Genomic DNA, 13,530 nt, shown 5'->3' on the forward strand with positions numbered 1-13,530 from the left:
CCATTTTATTTACAAGAACTTCCATATAGGAATATATAGATAAACTTAATGGATCTCCCTCCTCAGCAACTGCCTATTTCTCTTAGAATCATAGAATCACAGAATTAGCTAGGTTGGAAAAGACATACAAGATCATCCAGTCCAACCATCCGCCTACCACCAATAACCCCACTAAACCACGTCTCTCAACACTATATCTAAAAATTTCTTGAACACCTCCAGGGATGGTGACTCAACCACCTCCCTGGACAGCCCATTCCAGCGCCTGACCACTCTTTCAGAAAAGTACTATTTCCTAATGTCCAGCCTAAATCTCCCCTCAACTTGGGGCAACTTGAGGCCATTCCCCCTCGTCCTGTCACTAGTTATAAGAGAGAAGAGGCTGACCCCCAGCTCACTACAACCTCCCTTCAGGTAGTTACAGAGAGCGATAAGGTCTCCCCTGAGCCTCCTCTTCTCCACACTGAACAATCCCAGCTCCCCCAGCCGCTCCTCATAAGGCCTGTGCTCCAGACCCCTCACCAGCTTCGTCATCCTACTCTGGACACGCTCCAGGGCCTCAGTGTCCTTCTTGCAGTGAGGGGCCCAAAACTGGACACAGTACTCGAGGTGGGGCCTCACCAGTGCTGAGGACAGAGGGACAATGACTTCCCTACTCCTACTGGCAACACTATTTCTGATACAAGCCAGGATGCCATTGGCCTTGGCCACCTGGGCACGCTCCTGGCTCATGGTCAGCCAAGCATCGACCAACACCCCCAGGTCCGTTTCCTCTACACAGTCTTCCAGCCACTCTCCCCCAAGCCTGTAGCGTTGCCTAGGGTTGTTGCAGCCAAAGTGCAGGACCAAGCACTTGGACTTACTGAACCTCATCCCATTGGCTTCAGCCCCAAGCCTGTAGCGTTGCCTAGGGTTGTTGTGGCCAAAGTGCAGGACCAGGCACTTGGTCTTATTGAACCTCATCCCATTGGCTTCAGCTCAGTGATCCAGCCTGTGCAGATCCCTCTGTAGGGCCTTGCTACCCCCAGGCAGATCGACACTTCCTGCCAGCTTGGTGTCGTCTGCGAACTTACTGAGGGTGCTCTCAATGCCCTCATCCAGGTCATCAATAAAGATATTGAAAAGGACATGCCCCAAGACCGACCCCTGCAGAACACCGCTCGTGACTAATCGCCAGCTGGGTTTGACTCCATTCACCACCACTCTCTGGGCTCGGCCCTCCAGCCAGCTCCTTACCCAGCAAAGAGTGCACCTGTCCAAGCCACAGCCTGCCAGCTTGTCAGGAGAATACTGTGGGAGACAGTGTTGTGGGAGTCAGTGTCTCTTGCCTTGCTTCTTCCTGCTCAGCAGCTGTAATTTCTTACCTGAACACTAGGTGCAGGATAAAAGCATGGTATTTCTCCCAGCACTACTGGTTTACAGACATAAAGTAATTTAATTAGCTTTTGCCAGCTTTTTCCTCAGTGACTCACTATTAATGTATGAAAAAATACATTCTTTGTCCATATAGTTAGGAAGCTAGTCTTATGCTTCCTTGGGCGTGCATTTTGCGTTGTTCTTATTTGCACTGTTCCCAGTTCTCAGTTTTTGGTCTTCTGCCCACATGAGTTCTATTTTAGTAGAATATACTTGTCTCTTGAGATAAACATAGATAATTTATTATTATTCCTTGTTCCCTTTTAAGCCCACATTTAATCTAAATGTTTATTTTTCTAAGCAGTGTCATTTCTAACCTATTTTATTTCTCTGCTTTCTAAGTATAGTTCTCCTTAGAAATGACAAATGCCAAACTCCTTAGAATTTAAAATAACTCTCAAGTTCCAAAAATTATGTAGCACAGGACTATGGAGAATTTAGTATAATCCCTTCTTTATGCATTTCTCCTGGATTATGTATAAAATAGTTTTCTCTCTCCAGAGTTATTTACTTTGAAGGTATTGTTACAGTCCTACTTATTAGATGTGAATGTTCACAACTGCCACAGGCTTTGCCCCAAACCATGACAAGCATGTATTTAATGCAGTGTGGTGTGATAATATCCACGCTAGCCCTGGCATCAGAGGCAGACATTACCATTATTGGCATCTTCATCAAGGAGAGAAAATAGGAGTCATACAGAAATATGGCTGTTCTGTTGCTGATATATGAGTGAGAGCATTAGCAGTAGCTGAATTGGCTTTAAGTAACTGTCCCCTCTGACCAACTGATGTATTTTAATTGTTCTGTGAGCCATGTAGTCTGGATCTTCATGCACACAGCAGGCCTTCTGCGATGAGAACTGGTGTAGCTATCTTCCAGAAGACTGTGCTAGTATATTTTGGAAATGTATGCGTCTGAAAGTTCCACAATAGCTAAACACCCAACATGTTTTTCAATGTGCTTATTCTCGTAGTGCATCTAAAATACAGGAAAGGATGCCTATCGTCTGTTACAAATGAGATTTTATAATCTTCTCCTTCAAGTTCCCAGATCCAATTTTTAGGTCCCACCTGTGTTCCCAGAACCTAGGTGCTGTAATCCAGATCTTTTTCATCCTGGATATGGCCAAAGGGTTATTTCTTCCTCCTCTTTTTACATAGCCCAAAAGCATATTTAGTTATTCCATGCAGGTAAAACAGCTTCACTATAAGTACTGAAAGTAACCCAAAACCTGCTCCTTTAGTACAATCACTGTTGATATGGATCCCATATCCTCCTGTACTGGTGCATCAACAAGTGATGCTGCAGCCACCATGTTGCATAGGATAGAATGAGATAAAGTCCTTGCAAATGAGAGAAATTGTGCTCAATACCATTCTGAAAGTCTGTGGTGGAATTAAAAATTGAATGAGTTTTCCCAGTTCCCAAATGAATGCCCTCCTACTGTACTGTCTCACTTTTCCTCTCTTGCCATTCCCGTTCTGCTGCCTGTGAAATCTCTGACTTTTTCTGTGTTCTCAGGCTGTGGCTGAGGAGGGTGTGAGTGTGCTTGTTCACTGCTCTGATGGCTGGGATAGAACAGCCCAGGTTTGCTCTGTAGCAAGCCTTCTTTTGGATCCGCATTACAGAACTATGAAGGGATTCATGGTAAGCAGGTTCTCTTTCACAGAGTAAACAAAAATTTTATAGCATCATTTTAGAGAATGTTAAGATGAATAATTTAATTTCTAATAGAAAATAAAATTTCCTTGAACATGCCTTTTCAGATGGGTATGCATCTATTTTTTTTTCCCTAACTTTGACCGAAAAACTTTCTTGCAGCCCTAAGGATTTTTTTTGTGCAAGCAAGAGTTTATATTTGTTTTCAGGGATTGTGAAGTTGTGAGTGTCAAAAACGTGTGCTCCCTAGACACTAGATTGCAATGAGCAAGCTTGTTGAAAAATCCGTTTCTTTTCAAAGCAAACGAGCATTAGTGGTTAAGGTAATGGGTATATATTAAGAAGAGGTTTGAAACGTGGTTAGGTTCTATTTTAGAAAATGAAGAATTAAACTAATATAAGTTATGCTGAAATACTGTCATCCTACCGGCATCAGTCAAGAATGCTACTTTCTCTTGAGTTGGCAGTGGTGTGCAATGCTCATTATTTTTCTGCTTACTGTAAAAATCACTTGAGATTCCAGTACTGCTTGCTTACATCATATCTTGCTTGTCACTTTTCTGCTTATACTGAAAATTACCTGAGATTCCAGTACTGCTTGTTTACACCATTCTTCTGCCTGCTTCAACGTGTGTCAGCTCTGCTCCAGTACACTGAAGGCAATATTCTCATTCTAGGTTCTAATTGAAAAAGACTGGGTTTCCTTTGGTCACAAATTTAACCACAGGTAAGGACATGCTAATGTTTTTCTCTCTATATATATTTCATGATGTCATTATCCACTGCCATTCCAATTTAACTTTACTTGTTGTCATTCAGAGCATATCAACAAAATGCCCTAAGCATATCACCACATTCTTTTCTCCCACTATATACTTTAGCTGCCTGGAAAAATTGAAGTGAAATATTTTTACTTTTTTTTTTTTCATATATTTCTTACATACGCACTCAAAGATTGCTGTTGGGAATACTGAGTGCTGGTCTTGCAGTTGTTATGAGCACCGAGAGATGCATGTGAGAGAAAAATCGTGTGGCTTGTAAAATGCCTTTGGAACCCAGCAGATCTCTCAGGAGTGCCAAGACTTCCCACTTCAGTCTCTGCTCAGGAAAACATCCATCTTTCAGGATAGTACTTAATAGATAACTCATAGACACGCCTACAATTAACTAAGATATACTTTTCCTGTTGTGCTTTGTTTCTGATGAAAACAGCAACATTTGCTCAGAAATGTCCAAATATATGACTTTCCGATTTCCTTTACCTGACAAGTTATCTTGGGCATCTGTAACATAATGTTGCTTGATATGAGTATAAATTTATCTTCTAGTTAAAAAAAACAACTTTTCAGGAAATCTGTGCGATGTCACAACACCTGTGAAATTCCAGCAGAAGTAGAGGTTTCAATTTTAGATGTTGATGGATTTTCACAGTGTTGACATACGTGCATCATGTTTGTATGCGTGTATATATATATATATATACACACTATATATGCTAGACAAACAGAATAATTAAAAATGCTTCTTCCTATTAGATGGGCTTATAAAATACTGTTTTACTTTTGTGTTTTATATTTCAGGCTTCTGTTCTTCAAGGTCCCCTACTGCAAGTGGTTCCAACAGACAGTTTTACAGATATAGAAAGTTTCCTGTTCACCTGATAGATACAGTAGCATGTAAAGAATTTCCCACTTTCTAAAAATGTCACTAAGAGAAGGCAGCTTTAAACTATTAAACTATTTCCTGAGGTTATTCATTTTGTCTCCTGCTCTGTTTTCTGGGTCTGGCAGTGGTCTATCATTGAGAGCCTGTCCAGGATAGCTTGCTAAAGTCACTGCAGTTATTCTTATGATGACTTCTGTTGCTGTGGCACAACTGTCTATTAATAACATTGAAACATGGCTATGCAGCAGCCAGCTGTAATTAGCTGTGAGGCAACAAAACACCTGTAAAGGTCTTTTGTTCCTATTTGATAAGTTCTGCTTTCCTTCTACTTCATGAGTCTTGTAAGTGAAAATATACTTGTGGTTGGGATTTTAGAAATTAATATAGCTTGTATGCTGCAAATGAGTGTTGTTTTCACCAGTGTTAACTCAGTTTTCCTAGAGGATTTCGTGTTATAATTGAATGTTTCTTGCCTTGCTTTAGGTATGGCAATTTAGATGGAGATCCAAAGGAGATATCCCCTGTTATTGACCAGTTCATCGAGTGTGTCTGGCAGCTAATGGAACAGTTTCCTTGTGCCTTTGAGTTCAATGAGAGATTCCTGATTCACATACAACATCACATCTATTCCTGCCAGTTTGGTAATTTCCTGTGTAACAGCCAGAAGGAGAGACGAGAGCTGAAGTAAGAAGGCCTTTTCTTAAGTCATTTATTTCTGTCAAGGTCTGTGGGTGTTACTGTATTGAAGCTGTACAGGTTTTCATACAGCTTAAGGTGCAGTGTAACATTCCTGGCTGTCATCTACTAGTGACACAGATTAATACCAAAAAAGTTGATCCTCTGCAGTGGGTCTCTGCTGTGACTATAATCCATGGTGTGCATGACAGGGATTAGTGAGAACTGATGAGAGCATTAGATCTTAGCCACAACATATAAGGCAAACTGTCAACATGGCTCTGAAAAGAAAAACAACAGATGATGACTTTAACCATAGTTAAGTTCTCAGTTTAAGAGTCACTGTTCTTCTGTGTTCTAGCCTGCCTTTGTCTACAGCTCTACATGCTTCCTGGCCAAAACTCAACTCCACCATTGTATAGTGTAGGTTGTGTCCATGACCCACTCTTTGTGATCCACATAAAAAGTGACCCATCATGTGGAACCTTAAAAAGAAGCAGAAAGTCTCTTTGCCTGACAGAAGCATGATCCTCCCTTGAAAAGTATCATTTTGTGAAGATTATTTTCGTAAAGGTTATTTTGTGTAGCAACTGTCAGTGCCAGGTGACATGGTCATAAGCCCTAACATGGCTGAATTTAACTCAGAGTAGAGACAACAAATGACTACTCAGCCTCTGCAGCCAGTTAGCATTCATACAGGTATCAGGATTACCAACCGCATACTACCAGCGAGTTATAAATCACTCCCTCCAGTTTCACCAAGGCCTCCATATACTTATAACTTACATCTAATTCTGTTAAGGAAGTATAAAGCTGACTATAAACGGAGCACTAGAATGCCTTAACAGAGCTTTATTAATACCTGAAGCATGCTAGGGATGTTGATATACTTGACTATATTTTTTCAGAATCCAAGAACGAACATATTCATTGTGGGCTCACTTGTGGAAAAATCGTGCAGATTACCTCAATCCTTTGTACAGACCAGATCACAGTCAAACCCGAGGAACCCTGCACCCACAGATGGCTCCCTGCAACTTCTTGTACAAGTAAGTAATATTCCTTGCCTTTGAGAATTGTAGGATGTTGTTGTGTTAAAGGGTTAATACACACTTTGGCGCTACAGGTCCAATTGCGTTTGAATGAACTTGTACAACGTCTTCAACATCTTTATCAATGACATAGATGATGGAATTGAGTGCACCCTTAGCAAGTTTGCAGATGACAACAAGCTGAGGGGTGCAGTCAATGCATTGGAGGGAAGGGAAACCATCCAGAGGGACCTGGACAGGCTGAAGAAGCGGACCCATGTGAACCTAATGAGGTTCAACAAGGCCAAGTGCAAGGTGTTGCACCTGGGCTGGGGCAATCCCAGGTATTTATACAGACTGGGGGAAGAATTCCTTGAGAGCAGCCCTGTGGAGAAGGACTTGGGGATCCTGGTGGATGAGATTCTTTTGAATTTCCAGTGATAAATACACTGTCTGCAGAGCATGTGCAAGTTCTAATAATGTGAGTAATACAGCTGATCGCAGATCTATTAAACTATAGTATAAATCCATAGAGATTTCTTAGCTTCCCAGGGGAAGAACTGAGTGCATGAACCTTACCCAATAGGTGTCCCTTTGCAGGGGAGGAAGAGAGGCTTAGCCAGACGACTGGTCCCAGAAGCTAGTGGTTTCCTCCTGACTCGTCTGCAATAGTATCTTCTCCCAAACTCCTTCTTTCTTAAGCCATTTTTATGTCATTTCTATACTATCTTCTTACTGTCAAGTGGTGCTTTAGAGACTCTAATCATACCTATCTTTGTTGGGATTTGAGCAACAGAAAATTGAAAAGCTGCCAACTTAAGATGACTACTATGTGGTTTATCAGTTCTATAGAACTACCATGTTTCCATCCCTGTGATCTTGTCACAGAGTCTGGCTGCTGAGTTTTAGATCTCACTCCACCCTTTGTGCTGGATCTGTTAGTCAGCACACCAAGTTCCTCTGGCACTGCTAACAATGTAAGGTTTGCAGCTTTTATGTTCCTGAGGGAACTATCAAGGAACAGACTCCTTGCATATTTGCTGCATTCCACCCTGGAGGTTTCTTCAACACTTTTCTTTTAAGATGGAAATATCCCAATAAGTTATCTCCAATAATTACTCCACATAATCCACCCTGTGACTACAGCCACTCAAGCTTCTCAATATTTAGAAGGAAATGGGGAGATCACATGCAGCCTGGTTGTGAGAATTAGCGCTCGAAGGGCTCTCAGGCTGCTCGCTATTTATGGGGTAAGATGATTGGCTCATAGTCATAGTGTCTAGCAGGACAGTGTTATCAGTACAAAGCAAGGCCTTGGGCGTAACGGCCAAGCCAAAGGAGGAGGCTGGGGGAGGGAGGAGCACACAGTCACAGATGTGTTAGTACAGAACATAATGCCTTTGCATTTATGATTCCATAAGAAAATGTATGGAGATTGAATTCAGGTTCAAATGCAATGTGTCTCTTCCTTGCATGCTCATAGTAAGCCAACACCTTTGTAGCATTCCACAGCAGAGTATTAGTCTGAAAAGAAGCTTAAGATTAGAGCTATATTGATAATGGTGTGTCCTAATTTTGTGGTTACTCACATCTTCCACTGAGAAGGAGCTATTTCAGTTCTGTTATCATCAATGTTTTCTAAATTTAAATTTGTTTACACTTCTTTCATTTGAGATTTTGCAGTGATAATTTGATACAGTTTAATAGCTAAGCAATTAAACCAAGCATTCAGGAAAAAGAAACAAAAGGCAGACTTTCTCCATGCTGTCATTATACTTAAATATCAAATAAAACCTGTTGTGTATACTTTTAAGTTTTTCTCAGAATTTAACAATACCTAATTATTTTTGAAATACTGGTATTGGCATCCTGACTCAAGTAATTAATTGTGCCATTAATCTTAACATAAGGCCAACTTGATTAGAAATACACACAAAAAAACCCAACTTAAGCAAAACCAATTAGCTTGTTTTCAAATAGCAAGTAAAATCACTTGCTAAAATAAATACACTAAATAGCAGGAACTGAGTTTTTCATGTCTGCTGTCCGAGATCATAGCCATTTTAAAACAGTTTAAAAATAGGCATTAATCTTATTCTTTGGTATAGTGAGATTTATAAAAGAAGTACTGATACTCCACTGGATGAGTAATCCAGTTGAACTTAATTGAATTACTTGGTTGCGTGAGGATTTCCAAACATGAGCTATCAGATGATAAACTTAGGGAGGAATGTGACTTAAATAATGTACTATTAGGACAGGAATAATAGCTTGTTGGCTGGGCTGCTGCATTCAAGGGCAGGTCTCTCAGTTACTTAACCTGTCTGGTGAACTACTTATGCTTGCAAAGTCAGGTTCTGGCCCTGTGCTCTGGGGAAAACAGAAGAGTGCTGCAGCAAGCTACAGACGAGTTTGAGATCTTTTCTCCTAAGGATGGAAAATAGCTCAATGCTCTGAAGTGCATACAGTGTAAACAGAACAAGAAAGTACTGTAGCAAAAGTCTGCATTACTCTTGGAGGATACTTGTTCTTCTGATTAGCTGTGCTATTGCTTATCCATTATGTCCTGAATTGCTGAAAGCTTGAATCAGACCACCCAGAGCTGTATGATCTAAGTCATTCACCTTTCTCTCTGATGTGTATAAGAAGTGGTTCAAGCTCTATGTGTCTTTGCATCTTCATCACAGACCCAATGTAAATATGCCATAAACCTTACCAAATATTTAAAGAATGTAGGGAACATGTGTGCACACTCCAACAACAGCTGGAAAAAAAAGGCTGAAAAAAATGCATGTATTTAAGTCTTCTGAGGCCATCTCACAAAATTACTGACCTCCCCATCAATTTCAGATTCTGGAGTGGTATGTACAACCGCTTTGAAAAGGGGCTGCATCCTCGACAGTCAGTCACTGATTATCTGATGGCAGTGAAGGAGGAGACTCAACAGCTGGAAGAAGAGCTGGCAGTCTTAGGAGAGGTAATAAACACTTATTAAAGTCTGGGACATTCAGATCTAATGGCAAATGAAACCCAGCTCCACATGTGGAATAATCTCCTAAATGCCATATCCATTTCTGGATTGTCCATGTCCTCACACAAATCACTACAAATGCTTTGATTTTGGCATCCATAAGACACAAAGGTAGACTTCTTTCTCTAAGAAAAAAATCACCTGTGTTGGTGCACAAACACTATTCCTGAAAGAAATTTTATGTCATTCTATAACTCAGTTCCACATGTTTGCGACAGCATTGTGCGATTTCCATATTCCACAAATAGGCAGGTTTATAGGGTGCCACTTGGGTTGAGCTGTTAACTTAGTTTCTTTTTCTTTGTTTTTCAAACTCTTCACTTAAAACCGAGTCCTAAATGTGTGCACGTAATATATTCTCTGTCCTTTATTTCAGAGACTGGCAAATCTTCAAAAATTGCAATTAAATGGTAATACAGTCAGTAAGCAGCAAGACCGAAGCAAGGAGTTAGTGCTTTCTGCTTTCAACAACAGCTTAGCTAACACTCCCCAAGAGTACAGCAATGATCTGAAATCATTCCCATCCCGGAGCCCTTCACAAGGGGATGAAGAAGATTCAGCTTTGATTTTGACACAGGACAACCTGAAAAGCTCTGATCCTGACCTCTCAGCTAACAGTGACCAAGAGTCTGGGGTGGAAGACTTAAGCTGTAGGTCCCCAAGTGGGGGTGGCTGCTTGCCTAGTGAAGACAGTGGCAAGGATTCAGATGAAGCTGTATGCCTGGCAGTCTGAAATGCCATTGCAGCAGCAAGGATCTAGATGCAGCTGAGTCCTTCATGGTCTGGAGTGACAACTTTTAAGAAGTTTGAAGAATGGGAATTGTCTGTGGCCTGAAGAAATAATCCAAAGAAAGGGAACTGTGCAATTATGTAAGTAAAGACTAAGCAGAACAAGCCACTATTAGTTTTAAGACATAATGCTAACAAAAGGTAATCTCTGATGTTATGAATATTTATTTAAGCCAGTGTGGTGTTTCTTTTCACTTTATCAATGCTGCACATAGTTATTCCTTATTCTGTACATTTCCATAATTATTTATTATACAAAATAATAGTTATTCTCCAAAAATACGAAATTCCAAAGCACTCTATATATGGACAAAGTTGAAGATTCATTAGCATTAGGCTTACTGGTGAATTAGTCAAAACTTATTTTTATAGTTTTTTTGCCTTTGGACATACAGTATATATATATATTTTTTTTTTTCCCCATGAGCAGTGTTATTTTTTTGAACTCCAACAACTATTTTCCATTCTCTCCTACTACAAGCCCTTTAAGGCAATGTAAACCTGGCAAACGAACATGCTTGCTTAAGGGAACGAATGCAGCACTGAGCTCAAAGTTGTATTAATTAGTAAGCAGCAGCTGCTGCACATGACTGCATCCCATTTATACTTGATTCTCAGCTAGCCCTGAAAGTTCAGAAATTTCTGTGAGCAAAACTTCAATCAGTTTAACAATACTTAAAACAATCTTTGTGGCAAAGAATTTCTTTAAAATGAAAGATGTTAGGCCGTAAAATTCTAAACGTAATAAAAATCCTGTGTCTCAGTTTATTTTGCCTCCTATTCATCAATGTTATTTCAGTGGGAGTAAGACACATACACTGTACAGCCGATAAGGTGTCCAAACTCACTCATAAAAATCATCTATGAAAGCACTGCTCTAAATTCAGAATTAAAGAAAGGTTACTGCCATACAGTAATTCCTATGAAGAATATTTCTTCCAAATTTTACTGTTCAAAATACAAAACCAAGATGTTTTTATCTGCACACAAAATTTCTCCTTTTAGCATTTGCCAACCTCAAAAGAGCATAGCAATGCTAATTTAAGAAAATGACTAATTCAAAGAATTTTTTCTTTTCTAATATTAAAGATGGAGTAGAACAGCACAATGGAAAATAAAACTGCAAGTTTAGTTTTATAATTTTCAACAGTAGGTACAATAGTTTTCTTAATCACAGATATAGAAGTAAACCACTTAGGATGTTTTGAAACACACTAAAAGGCCTCCAGAGCAAGCTGTAGTGTTTCCAAGTCTTTTTTTCCCCCCTCCTATTAAAGCAAGCAGTTAAAAATATAATTCTTGTGTCTGCTCCTACTGGCTTGGAGGCAATGATGTGGTAACGAGCTCCAGTAAAGCAAAGCACGGTAGTAACCTAAGTTTACTTTGATTGCACTTTGTACTTCTCCTTGAAGTACAGATTTACGGGCTGAATTATATAAATATACCTCAATTTAGAAGCTTCAGATTTTATTAGTACATTTGCTTTTGTGGGATGTCCTTTCATTTTGTTCTAAGAACTTCTTATTAAAAATGAGTAGCTAAACTTCAGTATTATTAATATCCTCTTAAGGAAGTAACTGTTTCTGAACAGCGAGATTTATCTTACTGTTGTGTTGGGGAGGCCAGTCCTCAATTTGATAAATCACTGTCATTCAATTAAAAATAGGGCTTTGATAAATCACACGCTGCTGAGAATCTACAGCCTTCTAGTTTTTAATCTTCATGGCTTTTTAATAAATGAATATCCTGATTTTAATTGTACTTTTAAAAATATTTCATATTTTGAACGTAGCCTGTCAAATTTACAGTATTAAAAGAGGTTTTGAATTGGTTTTCTCAAAGTAAAGAAACATGCTGTGAAGTCAGCATTGAAAACAGTACTTGTACAACTTTTCTTCCTAAAAATGAGTTTGAGACTGGGTGATATTATTTCACATCTTTAAAATGTAGAATTGTATATCATGGTATTGTACCGTATTAGACATGCCTAGAAACAAATGCAGAACAGGAATATATGCAAACTTAAAGTACTATCTTCATGTCGCTTATGCAATTCCTTGTAACTAGCTTTACACCTGAAATATTGACATACTAACTTTTAAATGAAGTTTCTGCTTAGCAGTCTGCTGTGATGCGTCTTTGAATCCTTGGAATTTTGCATTAATTACTATTGTTTTCATTGCAATGTTATGTATTTGTGACATTATCAGTGGTGAGAAACACTTCCAAATAAATACTTAGGTCATGTACAGATTGTTACGTTATTTCATAATCCTGGATGAAATTAAGGTTTGCCCTCCTGATTTTTGTAATACGATTCTTCAGGCATTTTGTCACTGAGGTCAAGGTGGCTTTTTGTTTTTCACACTTGAATCAAGTTGTTTAAGCTGCTATCAATTGACTTGAGTTTCTTACATGGCAATCTGTTACATCCCTTCAATTTTTCTAGGGAATGCAGAATACAAAGGGTGTGAAAACCACACTATGAACTACTACAAAGCTAGTAAATTGGTAATTGATTCTGAAAAGCTGAGAAATAAGATGAAAAAAGTTGGAGGGAACAGCTTAGAGGGAAGGATCTCACCAAAAGCAAGGAAGAGGGAGGAAAGCTCTTCCTTAAATTAAGTGAGGGGGCAAACTACGTTCTTCGAAGGTAAGGTCAAGTAAGTTTACATAGGAAGAAAAGATGTTTGTTAACACAAATAATACAATAATTAAAACGGAAATAACAAAGAAGTGGCCTTTGTCAAGAAGATAAGAATTTCGCCAGGAGTACAGCAAACCTGTATTGAGAAAGGCCAGAAACATTGCCAGAGAGCTGGGAGACAGAAAAGAATACTAAAATAAGCATTTAACTTATATTATTTTTGACTGCCAATAAGGCACCAGAAGCCAGCAAATAATACTATTTTAAAATTTATTGGTTTTCTAATACAAAGCATTCTATAGAAGAATTTAACTAAACTTTATTGATTCACTAGAACCGGTGACTGAATTGAAGCAAGGACTGACTTGTTCTTAAGTCTACTGGTTGCTGAAGTATTCTGAGCCATGTACTGTTTTCAGTGACTAAAAATTGCAGTCATTTTCTTACGGTGTTATGGTATTCGCTTATTACCGGTATACAGGCTGTCTTTGTACCTTATTACTATATATAAATTTGGTCTCTATGGCTATCTGACCAAGCCAAAACATTTAAAAAAGCATTAACTAGAGCTGCAGTATGGGTTTTCAAAACCTATTTTAATGAAGAAGGCGCCA

At 39.2% G+C, this 13,530-nt stretch overlaps 1 protein-coding gene across 2 annotated transcripts in view; it reads left to right on the forward strand.

The window, feature by feature from the left end:
* Nucleotides 1-13,511, forward strand: part of MTMR7 (myotubularin related protein 7) — a 44,998-nt gene extending 31,487 nt beyond the window's left edge. The window contains exons 9-14 of one of the 2 annotated variants that reach the window (XM_021396136.1): nucleotides 2,941-3,066; nucleotides 3,756-3,805; nucleotides 5,227-5,427; nucleotides 6,327-6,467; nucleotides 9,300-9,426; nucleotides 9,857-13,511. In XM_021396136.1, coding sequence (XP_021251811.1) covers nucleotides 2,941-3,066; nucleotides 3,756-3,805; nucleotides 5,227-5,427; nucleotides 6,327-6,467; nucleotides 9,300-9,426; nucleotides 9,857-10,213 — 1,002 coding nt within the window. In that variant the 3' untranslated portion in view covers nucleotides 10,214-13,511. The remainder of the gene's footprint in view (nucleotides 1-2,940; nucleotides 3,067-3,755; nucleotides 3,806-5,226; nucleotides 5,428-6,326; nucleotides 6,468-9,299; nucleotides 9,427-9,856) is intronic. The other variant, XM_021396137.1, reaches the window with a different exon arrangement.

The sequence above is a fragment of the Numida meleagris genome, chromosome 4, assembly GCF_002078875.1.
Source record: "Numida meleagris isolate 19003 breed g44 Domestic line chromosome 4, NumMel1.0, whole genome shotgun sequence".
Classification (NCBI taxonomy): domain Eukaryota; kingdom Metazoa; phylum Chordata; class Aves; order Galliformes; family Numididae; genus Numida; species Numida meleagris.